General features: G+C 40.4%; 1 protein-coding gene across 1 annotated transcript in view; it reads right to left on the reverse strand.

Annotated features, from left to right (window-relative positions):
• The window catches only part of CLASP1 (cytoplasmic linker associated protein 1), a 373,393-nt gene that overhangs the window by 65,424 nt on the left and 294,429 nt on the right, over nt 1–13,540 (reverse strand). The window contains exons 26-28 of the mRNA XM_049889062.1: nt 8,078–8,141; nt 5,184–5,347; nt 96–174 (exon numbers count right to left, since the gene is read on the reverse strand). Of these exons, the coding sequence (XP_049745019.1) occupies nt 96–174; nt 5,184–5,347; nt 8,078–8,141 (307 nt within the window). The remainder of the gene's footprint in view (nt 1–95; nt 175–5,183; nt 5,348–8,077; nt 8,142–13,540) is intronic.

Genomic DNA, 13,540 nt, shown 5'->3' on the forward strand with positions numbered 1-13,540 from the left:
TACTCACACTAGCCCAATAGTTATGAATAACATAAGTAAATTTTAAGCAAATTTGAGCTCTGAAAGTATAATTATAATGACAAATAGTTACCGACCTTGAGATTTGGAGTCTGAGTTTGATCCACAATAAATCTCATCAAAATGTTAAATTGTTGATCAAATGGAAAGGAATCCCTGGGTATAAAAAAATAAAGTGCTTGTTTTTAAAGAAAGATTCATTATAAAGAAGAATATAAAACTACCTGAGAAACAAACACATCCTGTTTTTGGATGTTCGTAATGTATGTAAAAGCAAACTTGTTCACATTTTTAATATGGTATTTTTTAACTTATTAAAAGTATTAAATACATGTCTATATAGAAAACTTACAAGAAGAAAAATGTTATTTAAATGTAAACTCCCAAAGCATATACTAAATTTGCTTTGAGTATGCTATTTTAAAAATTCCTTAATTAATTAAGGACCCTTCTAAGGGTCTGCTCACGTTCTCTCCAGGAACCCTCCTGAATAATGCCTGTAGGAAAACACCTACAATTCTCAAATCTTATTTTTATGTCCCAACTAGGTGTTTACAGCTGTTAGCTCTACTGTCCTTCTCAGTCCTACCTTGGTCATTGCTTAAGATCTTATCTTGTATAGTCACTACCACAAGAGTGCCTGTGAGATATCCCACAAAGAAAAACTTCCCATCCTGCTACAAAACACACGCGGAGGCCTGGGGACCTAGGAGCCCCTTCTCTTGCTCATTTCTTGCCTGTTACAGGTCTTATTTCTTGTAGCCATTTCACATCTCTGATTCAATCAAGTAACCCCCAGAGGTTCTTGGCTAGTGAAAGTCAGTGTTCTCTCTCTTAAAATGCTGTAATTACTGGTTGTTATGGATTAAATTGAGCCCCTCATCCCCAAAGAAAAATATATGTATTTGAATCCTACTCCTCTATCTATGGATATAATTCTGTTTGGGAATAGGGTTTTCTTTGTTATGTTAATTAGACCATCCCTGGGTAGGGTGGGTTCTAAATCTAATCACTTCAGAGTTACAAAAAGGACAGATCAGACACAGAAATATGCACACAGAGATATGCACGACCCAGACACCATGTGTGGTTCATCTACGAGCCAAGAAATCAAGAAATGCTTGGCACTATCTATGAGGAAGTCCACGATTTGGACTTCTAGCCTCCAGAACTGTGAGAAAACAAATTTCTGTTCTTTAAAGCCACTCACTTGTGCTATTTATGTTACAGGAGCTCTAGCTAACTAAGACACTAGTATCAGCTTAAAATCTCATCATGGAGCCTATGTGGATAATGAGGATATAACTTCCATACTAAGAGAAAAGGTAGTATAATAAAAACATCTATTACAACGGAAGCTAAGTGATGACATTGATCTCTTTGATCTCTCACAGACTCTTCTCAATCTACACAATAAAAAGTATAGTAAACTTTATCTTTATACAGGTTTGAATCTATGAAATGAAGCAACCAATACCTATGTCACAGACTGATTTGAAGATTAAATAATTTAAAAGAAAAATATAAAGTGTAGGCACATACTAGGTACCTAGGCACATACTAGGTATCATTATATTGACTAAAAAATAGTAAATCTGACCAAATACCATCCTGTTTGTACCCAGCAAGCTCTAAGAACCATGCCTGGAAGCAAAGTATATGTTACTCACTACTCACAGTTAAGTCAGTCCTTGGTTTCTCTACTGGTACGGTTAGGATTTAAGTGATTCATACTGACCACAGAGCTCTGGTGGTGCAGTGGTTAAGAGCTCGCCTGTGTACCAAAAGGTCTCCAGTTTGAATCCACCAGCTGCTCCTTGGAAACCCTAGAGGGCAGTTTTTTTCTGTCTTAAAGGGTTGCTATGAGTCGGAATTGACTTGACAGCACTGGGTTTGGTTTTTTTTTTTGGTTACAGGGTCACTATGAGTTGGAATTGGCTCAATGGCAACTTTTTTTTTTTTGGTTTATACTGGCTATAAATTATAGAGACAAGGTCAACAAACCACACACAAAACGCCTTCCTTTCTTCTGCAAAGGGTAGATGATGAATACATGTAACTTAACTGGTGTGTTTAACCTAGAAATGTGCCTTGTTGTTAGGTACAAGCCAAAGTACAAGAAACCAAAGGTGATTGACAATTAGGTCTATAACCCAAGGGACAACTCTCAGTTGTCACTGAAGCCTCCCCCTCCCCTTTAATAACCACTGACTGATTCTAGATAAGCTTAAGGATCTGTACATCTCAGGTACTGAGAAAAAGAAAGGAATAATGAAAATGCCTTAGAAAGTCAGATCAAATCTACTGGAATTAAGATTCTTAAAAGAAAGAGGTATGCAGGGAACTAATAGGATACAACTGATTTCCTTAATCACCAAAGTTTAGGAATACAGTCTTAATATTCCCACCACCTTTAAAAATCTGAAATGCATCTTAACACTCACAAATTCACCTAAATTTGACCTGTAGGACAAATCTGGTTCACAAGTTTTATTTGGCCTCTAGAGTGTGATAAAATTCTCAAATGTGTTGCACAAATCCACATTTCTGAGCTTTCCTGAACAGCCTGGCATCAGTGGGCCCCCATTCCAACATGGCCACAGCTCTGCAACCTACTACCTAACCTCCCCCGACCTGCTTCTCTCATTTATATCAGCTGTATCTGCCCAGCCCCTGTGGTCAAGCCCAGGCTAGACCTCTGTAAACCCACTGGTATCTGCTGTAGAACAACACACCCTAATTTCACTGAGCTTTATCATTCAAAGGAGTGACGGAGTTTGAAAGCCTTATCATTAATGGAGTATATTGGTTTAAATTCACTGAAAATCAGAAGGAAATCTATTCTGGGTAATAGAATTCTGTAACACTGCAAGTCATAAAGATGCACAGGGTATATGCTTTGAAGCCAAATTCTGGCTCTGGCTTACTATGTGCTTAGGCAAACGACCACCTCTCTATGCCTCAGTGTCCTCATCTGTAAAATATGGAAAACAAAGGAACCCACCTGCAGAACTGTAAAGACTAATTTAGTGCTTGTAAAATGCTTAGTGTCTGGTACGTAAAATTACTCCGTAAACAGAAGCTGCTACTACCAACACTATCATTCAAGTACACATGAATTAAAGGAAACATTAAATCTCTAACAATGACCCTGGATTTTTCTTGGCTTCTAAAAGAAGGTTGCATGACTGAGTGGAAGGAACTCTGGGTGGAAACCAAATGTCTGGGTTCTAGCCTATACTTTGCCATTCGTGGACTCTGAGAAAATCAGTGAATGTCCGAGTCTCAGCTTGCTCATCTGTAAACTGGCAGAGATGAGCCATACGTTAAGGTTTCTTCCAGTTGGGATATCTGAAGTCTCGTCTAATTCCAGTGGTGTGAAACTGGGGAAAAAAGGTCTCTTAAAATCTGTCTGTAAGATTTACCCCCGAAGGTATCATTCTTACCTTTTAAGAGAAAACTAGTTAGATTAAAAGGCATGTAAACCACAATAGTGGCTATCACATCATACGTTATGGCAAGCTGTCCTATTAAATCATAATCATATTATGGGCCAGAACTATGTCCTAAACACTGCATCTTATGTCTTACTGCTGACATGGTTTTTTGTGTATGGTCAGTCCCTACTGTTGTGAACTGAATAAATGAACAAAAAATAAATAAACGAATGACTCTAGGTTTCTCAGAATTATTTGCAGGGCAATAACTAAAACAATCAGGGCCTAAAAATGGGCTCATGGTTCTAGCTGCCTGAGCTTCAGTGGTATTCCCTCTACCCCACCACCAAGATCTTCCACCATAATCCCTGAAACCATGAATATGATGATACCGTGCCCACAAAGATGTGAGTTACCTGGCAAACGTGTGACTTTGTAGATGTAATACTTGGCTACTAACCTAAAGGTTGGCGGTTCAAACCCACCCAGCAGCACCGCAGAAGAAAGCCATGGTGATCCGCTTCCACGAAGATCACAGCCAAGGAAACCCTATGAAGCAGTTCTACTCTGGGGTCACCATGAGTCAAAACTACTAGAAGGCAAAAGATGTTTTTAATCCTGGGCTACCTCGGTGAACACAATCCAGTCAATGAGCCCTCTTAGAGCAGAGTTTCCTCTAGCTAGTGGAGGAGGAAATCAGGGAGATTCAAAGAGTCAGATGGAGTGCAGGTGGCCTCTAGGACCAGAAGGCAGCCCCCAGCTGACAGCCTACATGGAAATGGGGACCTTAGACCTATAACCACAAGTAAGTAGATTCTGCCAACAACCTGAATGAGCCTGGAAGCAAGTTTTCCCCCAGCGCCTCCCCAGCCGGCCAACACTTTGATGTTAGCCTTGGGAAACCCTGAGCATAAAAGCCAGTAGAGCCCACCCAGACTTGTGACCTGCAGACCTTTGAGCTAATAAACAGGTGTCAGTTTAAGCTATTAAATTTGTGGTAATTTTTTTTTGTTACACAGCAATACATACTGGCATTTCTCCAGTTTGTAGTAATTGAGTCTTAGAAAAGTCATTGCCCCTACAGTTTTCAAAGTGACGTGGAGTCATTTACTTTTTCCTGTAAAATCCTGCTGATGTGACACATTCCCCTCCCTCTTCAACAAAATCACAACCAAGGCTTTACTGGGAAGTAACCTGAGACAACTTCTAGTACCTGTATGCTGACAACCTAAAATTGCACAAACAATAGGTGGCGGGCGTCAGAACAATGACAGTACAGTCGGCATTTCATACGTCTCTGAGCCTTTCTCACAGCAGCCAGAAGAGCCCCAACTGCTGTGAGTGTGTAATTAATGTCTGAGCCAATCCACTGTCCATTCAGACACTGTTCCCAGACCACTGGGAACCTTGCATCATACACAGACACGTTACAACATATTCCTAATGGAACCTTTAAGAAGCTGAGGTCTTCAGAAAGATGTCAAATACTCTGAGGTCTTCAGAAAGATGTCAAATATTCACAAAAATAACGCCAACTCAAGGAAGATGTGGGTATTTGACCTCACAGATGGGTGGGACATGTTAACAAACATGTCAACAAGAGAGCAGGGGCCCTGAGTAAGATAGTAGACGTGAGAGTGGGTGACACGGGCTACAGGTACGGAAAGAGAATGGCAAGATGCCACCTGAGAGTCCCGTCGCATTAACACGGTCTCCTTGACCACCCACCTTGTTATATCCAGTGCCTTCTGAACCTTTGCTTGCACGGATCCAAGTAAATCTGCACCCATCTTCTTAAGTAATTGTGTGAGAAGGACAAAGAGCCAGTCTTGCAAGTCGTCCTTATGGATTATTATAAAATCCACCAGAGTCTCCAGAAACATACTGAAAACCTAGAAAAGGGACACAAATGACAGTCATACAGTTCATATGTTTAATTCACGATTTCCACTGAAGTCTATAAAAGATTAAAATGCCCACACTGGCTTTGCCCAGACTCTTGTAACTCTCACAGCACTGTTAATGACTATTCACATGGAGAAGGTGTACGTATTACATAAAACAGATAAAGAAAAAAGGATCGGAACTTACTCTCTGTTGTGAATTCCACCGCAAAGCAGGCCATGCAACAAAACAAATTCAATGTTAGTCCACAGTGAATTAATACCATTTTCATGCAGTTTCTTAAAGGGCCTGAAAAATCTATAAACCGGTAAAATACTACCCACTCCCTCAATATGTTGTTGTTGTTGTATGCTGTCAGCTGACTGTGACTCACAGCGGCCCAAGGTGACAGAGCAGAACTGCCCCATAGGGCTTCACAGGCTGTATTCTCTTAAGGAAGCAGGCTGTCCCATCTTTTCTCTGTTGGAGGGGCTAGTGGGTTCAAGCCGCAACCTTTCAGTTAGCAGTGGGGCACTTAACCATTGCGTCACCGGGGTTCCTTTCCCTCATAATAGGCCTTTAAAATTCAGTACAGAGAAGAACAAACTTTGCTGAAAAGTATAGAGTTTATTCCTGGAGGCCTGCCTTTATTTTTCTTTCTTCCTTAAGAAAATCTTTTAAATGTCATAATTCTATACCATTTCTTTTTTTTTTCATTAGCTAGCATTCAACAAATACTATTATAAGATGAGCCCAAAAAACTATTCACTATTGTGTATATAGGTTTTCATTTTAGGCAGCTATTTTTCATATATGCCAATTTCTGATACTGATAAAGTAACGGAAGATGATTGTTTGAATAAAAGTGTTGACAGTTCACATTAGTCCATGCTGCTGTGTAAACATGGCGCTCTCTAAGGTGAAATAGTCCACAGCGGCATATCCCTGAACCACCGTCAGAGCCACGCAGCACCGTGCTGACTACCGTCTCAACGAGACTGCCTCTCCGGCACAGTCCACCAGTCACATACCCACTCAGCTCTGGCACAGCCGCTATTTAGCACCAGGGATCTCTCATGAGACAACGCAGAAGAGAAAGTAAATGAGCCCCAGCTGTGGGACTGCTGGGTTTGCTCAGAGGCAGCTAGCAATTATTAACTAAACTGAGACCTCCAAACTCACTGTACAAGAGCCTTCTGATGGAAACAAATTTCCTTCTTTATCCTCACATTGTGGTTCTGAATCAGCAATCTAGAGGTGACAGGTAACGAAAATTTCATCAATGTCCAAAACTATCTAATAGCCCTTATGTTGCAAATCTTATTATGCTTATACTATGATTCTTACTATTTTTAAGACTAACTTAGAGAAAAGCCTTGATGATCATATCTTGGGATACCTATGTGGTCTTTAAACTCAACCTTTCTTGGATTTTATTACTACTGTTAATGTTAACCTTGCTGTGAGGATCAGTTAACAGATTTTAACACATGCCTGGAGACCACTATTGAGTGAGAGAACTGTTGAGGGGGATGTGTGTGGGGGAGCCGGAGGATCGCTGTATTCATTTTCCTAAGCTCCCACAAGCATCTCGAAAGCAAGGGCCGTATCTTGTTTTCTGTATGTCTAACCCAGAGCAGGGACCCAGTAAACGGGGAATGTCTGGATGGATGAATGGATGTTTGACACTTCAAGGACAATTCCTAGGAGGAAAGGAGGACAAGGAAGGCAGGGAGATCACAGTAGCCTGCTAGACTCTCTAGTTATCACCCGTTTCTTTCTCCCAGCATATCTGGAAGTTATCTTTTTTACTAGGAAAACTACAATATAAGACAGTTAATCCCAGCATGAACTCGAAGTTTTTTTTTTTTTGCCAGGAAAACTATAAGAGAGTTAATCCTGCACGTCAAGCACCTGAGATTTGCTTATGATGATTTAAAGTTCTACTGGTTTCTATACTTTAGTTTCTGCCCTATATTCACCCTTTAACTTTCCTTATATCCTCATACCCCTGTTTTCTTTCTCTAAAAGCATCTAACAGCCTCTAAGGGCTTCCTCCCAAATGACGGTAGACACTGGAAATCTAGACTCCAAGCAACCTTTTGTAAAGGGCTCCTCTCCAGCATCACCCCTAAGAAAGGCCTTGTCCCACACCCAGAGGTATGTTCTCCTCAGCAGGGATCCCCTTACTAAAACGCAGTCCTCAGGAGGTATGGGCACCAGCTGCATGACTCCCTCTTTTAGATCTAACAAGTTCTTGGGGACAGTAAAGTTCTATTTGGATAAATTAACTTTCTTCTTCAATAAATCCACTAAATAAATGCTTCCATTTTTCTTTCCTGTCCTATGCAGACAAAAGAAATTATATACTTATTTTCTTCATGACTGCAACTTAAAATATACTCTATTAAAATACAGTCTTATTTACTAGTACCTAGCACACTATTTGGCTAATAAAAGGTACTCAAAAATATTTGCTCAATGAATTCAAGACTACATCTGATTCTTTCCACTGTAATTCCTACTTGAAGCCCAGTTTAACTTGAAGTTTTATGGATGTTTGGATTTTTTAAGAATTGCATTTTTAAAAGATGGAACATGCAGTAATGCTGAAACTGGTGTTAAATTTATAAGGTCTGAACTGTGCCATGGGGCATTAACTCTCACTCTTGAGTAGTATATTCCACAGCTCACGTACACATGCAGACAGGAATGTCAGATATCATTCCCAGGCTCACCTTGCTATGAGGGTCCGCAAACATCCGCGTGAAGATCTCACACAACCTTTTCAGTTCTACTCGACTAGAGGAAACAGAATGGAAATAAATGAATCTATACGTAATAGACCAACACTGTAATTTGTTACAGCTCTGCTCTATAAAATCCTTTAGTTTTAGTCAACAACACAAGCTTTACATAACTTATATTTATATATAACTAAGTTTTTTCACATATGAATTATCTTACTTAATTCGTGATGAAATTAAACAAGAACATGAAACCCTGGTAGTTTTGCTCTCGCTTGAAGATGAGGGAACTGGGACTCAGAGAATGATTTACCCCAGCACACACATCCGGAAGTGAGGGGCAAAGCCATGAGCCAAGTCACATTCATTTCATTCCATGTCTCTTTTCCACCTTCCACAGTTGAAAGGCAATGAAATGAACTAGAAAAAAAGCATGTGTTTCAGGGTTAGACAGGCCTGGATTCTAATCTCAGTTCTGTTACAGACAAACTACTCTGATGATCTTTAAACCTCAGTTTCCTCACTGGTCAAACAGGATAAAAGCTCCGTCACATGGCTGCTGCGAGGGCTGAAGAAGCCAGCACATCTCACTTACAAAGTGAACACTTATTTCAACTTAGTGGCCTTCGCCTTTCCTTAACGATGTTATCTCAGCCCCGCTTTTACTTCGGGCTTGATGTAAGTGTCATCTCCTCCTCAAATTACCCCTGAGTAATGCCCCCTCATGCAGACAAGGCAGTTGGTTCAATGATCCTTCGATAACGGTAACAGTGCGATCTAGATTAGGCTGACGGTAATCAAATTTCTAGAGATTACTCAATGTATAGTTGGTAAGCACTAAGAATCGAGAAAGTGGGAACAGCAGGAGTAAACAGATTCTTAAAAAACAACTACACGGGATAAACTGAATGCTTCAAAGGTCAGCGGAGCAAGGGCGGGGGTTTGGGGACCATGGTTTAAGGGGACTTCTAAGTCAATTGGCAAAATAATTCTATTATGAAAACATTCTGCATCCCACTTTGAAATGTGGCGTCTGGGGTCTTAAATGCTAACAAGCTGCCATCTAAGATGCATCAATTGGTCTCAACCCACCTGGATCAAAGGAGAATGAAGAACACCAAGGTCACACGATAACTATGAGCCCAAAAGACAGAAAGGGCCACATGAACCAGAGACTTACATCATCCTGAGACCAGAAGAACTAGATGGTGCCCGGCCACAACCGATGATGGCCCTGACAGGGAGCACAACAGAGAACCCCTGAGGGAGCAGGAGATTAGTGGGATGCAGACCCCAAATTCTCACAAAAAGACCATACTTAATGGTCTGACTGAGACTAGAGGAATCCCAGCGGTCATGGTCCCCAAACCTTCTGTTGGCCCAGGACAGGAACCATTCCCAAAGACAACTCATCAGACATGGAATGGACCGGACAATGGGTTGGAGAGAGATGCTGATGAAGAGTGAGCTATTTGTATCAGGTGGACACTTGAGACTGTGTTGGCATCTCCTGTCTGGAGGGGGGATGGGAGGATAGAGAGAGTTGGAAGCTGGCAAAATTGTCACGAAAGGAGAGACTGGAAGGGCTGACTCATTAGAGGGAGAGCAAGTGGGAGTACGGAGTAAGGTGTATGTATATAAACTTACATGTGACAGTTTGACTTGATTTGTAAACGTTCACTTGAAGCTCAATAAAAGTTAACAAAAAAAAAAAACTACAACATTTCGTTTTTTAGACAGATCTCTAGACTGTCACAGATTATCTACAGGCAAATGTCAAAACCTCTCATGACATCTTCATGAACAGAATGGAACAATGAGGGGCAAGAATAACTACAGTAGGATGTAGTCAGAATAGGGTCCCTGCATTGTGCAGTTTGCAGCTGGGCTATTAACTAAAATGTCGGCGGTTTGAACCACTGAGCGGCACCACAGAAGAAAAGTCTGGCCATCTGCTTCTGTAAAGTTCACAGTTGAGAAAACCCTATGGAGCTCAGTCCTACTCTTTAACACAGCAGTGGGTGTCTGACTGACTGAAAAGCCACACTCTGACCGTCCTGACCCATTAGTCAAGCTCACTTACGTTTACAGTATCTATGGAAGGTTTCCATCTATGACAGCTTATCCAGTCTACAGATAATTTTTTTTAATCTTAAAAAAAAAAAAAATACAAAGGATATAATATACTGTTCTTCATGTATTCTATATTGCCTACTTTTTTATATTTTAAAATCTCTAATTGAGATTCATCTTATAATCAATGACACTTTAGTATTATAATGGTTTAAGGAGCATTTCTTCCTAGAGGGATATAAAATGGCAAGTCAATCAATGGTGCCTTAGATTTGATGAATTGTGGTCTAAACACATTTTCAATGTATAATACGTGCTCCTAGAGATAATATTGTTATTATTTTGGAGTACTTAATTTATTATCTCTTCACTATGTACATTTCTAAGCTATATATATACGTATTTACATTTAAAAATTCTGTACATTACTTTTTTCATTTAACAATATCTTAAAAATAATCCCACAGTTTTAAATAGAATCCCACAGCAGTAAAATTTTTTTCATTGTGATTAAGAGCAGAACTGTAGTGTGAGAATTCCTGTCTTCACCACTTAACTGTTTAACCTTGGGTAAATTATTTAACCTGTGTGCCTCAGTTTCCTCATCCGTAAAACCAAGGTAATAATGTCACCAACTGTGAAGGATTGTTCTGAGGACCAGGTAACTAAATATTGACGAAATACTTTAAAAAAATGCTTAACTGTCATTTTACTATTACATATTGAGGTTATTTCCAAATGTTCACATTTACAAAAATGCTCTAATAAACATCTTTATACATAAAGACAAACATGAACAGTAATGATTTTTAATAATGAGCTGGTACACTTTTGGAATTGCACAATGTAACCATCTTCAAAGGCTAGTCTGTAAGGCTAAGATGGCACAAGTGACTCAATTTTATGCATTTCAAAATTTCAAGTCACAAAACCAGTTGTTTCAATGGACACAAATGCAGAGGAACTAGAGTTTGAGGCTCAATCTAAGTTATTGTTTGTAAAAGAATGTCAACAGTCAAGCTGTTTTTCTAGTTTTAGTTTCCAGTCATAATTATTGTTATGATTAACAGCTGACTTGGCCACTGTTATGGATGGAATTGTGCTCCCCCCCCCAATACATGTTGTAAACCCTAATCTCTACGCTTGTGGATAAAATACCATTTGGGAATGGATCATCTCTTATGTTAATGAGGTAGGATCACTGAAGGGTGCGTCTTAAATTAATCTCATTTGAGGTACAAAGGAGATGAAACAAGCCAAAGAAGCAGATATGGGGGAAGACTGACTCCAAGCCACATGGAGATATCTAAGGAACCAGGAAAGAGAAGCTGGAGGAGACAAGGATGCGTGTCCTGAAATGGTCACCAAGGATGTGATTCTACAATCTTTTGTTAAAAAGATTAAGCCTGTGACTGATGATCTCTAACCAACTACCAGGGCAGAAAACCCCTCAGCTTAGACTGAAGGGGGCTGAGAAAAAAACAAAAGGAAAGAATGCTGTCTGCTTCTTGGAATTCTACAGGCAGGAAACATGCCAAAGGAGCTGCATATGAAAAGGACCTTTCCTGGAGCGGCTCAGAGATCAGCAGAACTGTTGGAAGAAATATGGAAAGCAAGGCCTTCTTTGTTTCAAAGGGTGGGGCCACAGCCTCCAAGGTTTCAAAGAGTAGGATCTCTGCCAACTTGGTTCCACATTGTGGGGCTGCTGTTAGGGTGTGCCACGGGAATGGAGTCACAGCCCAAAGCTGAGGCGGGTAGGGCTGCCATACCCAAAGGGTGGAAGAACGGGGCCACCTAAAGCTGAGGGAGCCAAGATAGCCTGGAAGGCAGAGCTGAAGCTCAGGGCCAAGGGGCCTCCATTCAGAATCCAGAGGGTGTGGCCAATGCTCAGGGTTTGGAAGGTGGGGCCACTGTCCAGATGGTCTCAGAGAACAGAGGATAATTTTCAAGCCTTGACAGCTAATGTAATTTGTTCTGCTGGGTACTGGACTCGCTTGATGACCTCTCTCCCTTCTTTCCTTCCAATTTCTCTCACTTGTAATGGAAATGCCTACCGTGTGTCTGTTTCACCACTGTATTTTGGAAACAGACAACTTGTATTCTAGATTTCACAGGTTTACACATGAAGAGGAATTTCACCCTGGGATGAAATATGCCTAAAAGTCCCACTTATATTTGAATTAGGTGATTCAGAAGATGAGATTATTGGATTTGGAGCTTATTTAAGACTTTTGAGATGGTGTGATGAAGTGAATCTGTTTTGCATGTGGCAGGGATATGAATTTTGGGGGCCAAAGGGTGGAATGTTATGGACTGAACTGTGTCCTTCCAAAACATGCTGTAAATCCTAACCCCTATGCTGTGGTTATAACCCCATTTGGAAGTGTGTTGCCTTTGTTTTGTTAATGAGGATTAGTATAAGGTGTACTTGAGTCTCTCTCTTTTGAGATATAAAAGAGATTAAACAAGCAAGCAGAGCAGAAACAGGGGAAGAGAGATGCCAAGCCACATGGAGACTGCCCAAGAACAGAAGCACAGAAGACAAGGACCTTCCTCCAGAGCCAACAGAGGAAGCCTTCCCCGCAAGCTGGTGCCCTGAATTCGGACTTCTAGCCCCCTAAACTGGAGGAAAATAAACTTCCATTTGTTAAAGCCATCCACTAGTGATATTTCTGTTATAACAGCACTAGATAAGACAACCACCTAACAGAAACTGTGCTTCCTAATTAATTGATTGGTATTAGAAAACTGTGTGCACGGAGAAAAAAACATGCTGTCCTCACCAGCACCCAAATGATGCCTGTGAATCTGCACAGGATACACAGGCCTCAAGCCTACATTCCACTAGGCTACTAACAACTTGCTACTAACAATTCCTGCTGACTCTGTAAAGGTCATCCTAACAGCAAAACCAATGGGTTTGTTTTCTTCTGTCACTAATGAAGATTTTACACTGAGACTACAATCATTTTCTCCAGGACTCTCAAGTGTAATGAACAGTACCAACCTGTAGAGTTTAACATTTTTTTTTACCCGAATTGCAAACTGTACCAAGATTTCTCAAATAACAATACCTACTGGACAATGGGGAACTAAAGGGAACCAAATATTTCATAAAACCTAATAAATTATAAACTATTTGGAATGAAAAACTAATTTGTGCTGAAAACTTTCATCTAAAGCACAACAAAATAATCAATATATATATACATATACACATATAAATGATCTGCCAGGTATTTCAAAGCCTGTGGGAGGTAAGAACTGTCTTAGTCATTTCAGTACTGTCCGTGTCTGCACCAGCACCTGTAACTTTGTAAGGACTCCATAAACAATAAGGATTCAGAGTAAGTGCCTGATGAGTCTAACATGGGATGCAAG

The sequence above is a fragment of the Elephas maximus genome, chromosome 6, assembly GCF_024166365.1.
Source record: "Elephas maximus indicus isolate mEleMax1 chromosome 6, mEleMax1 primary haplotype, whole genome shotgun sequence".
In the NCBI taxonomy this organism is placed as follows: Eukaryota; Metazoa; Chordata; class Mammalia; order Proboscidea; family Elephantidae; genus Elephas; species Elephas maximus.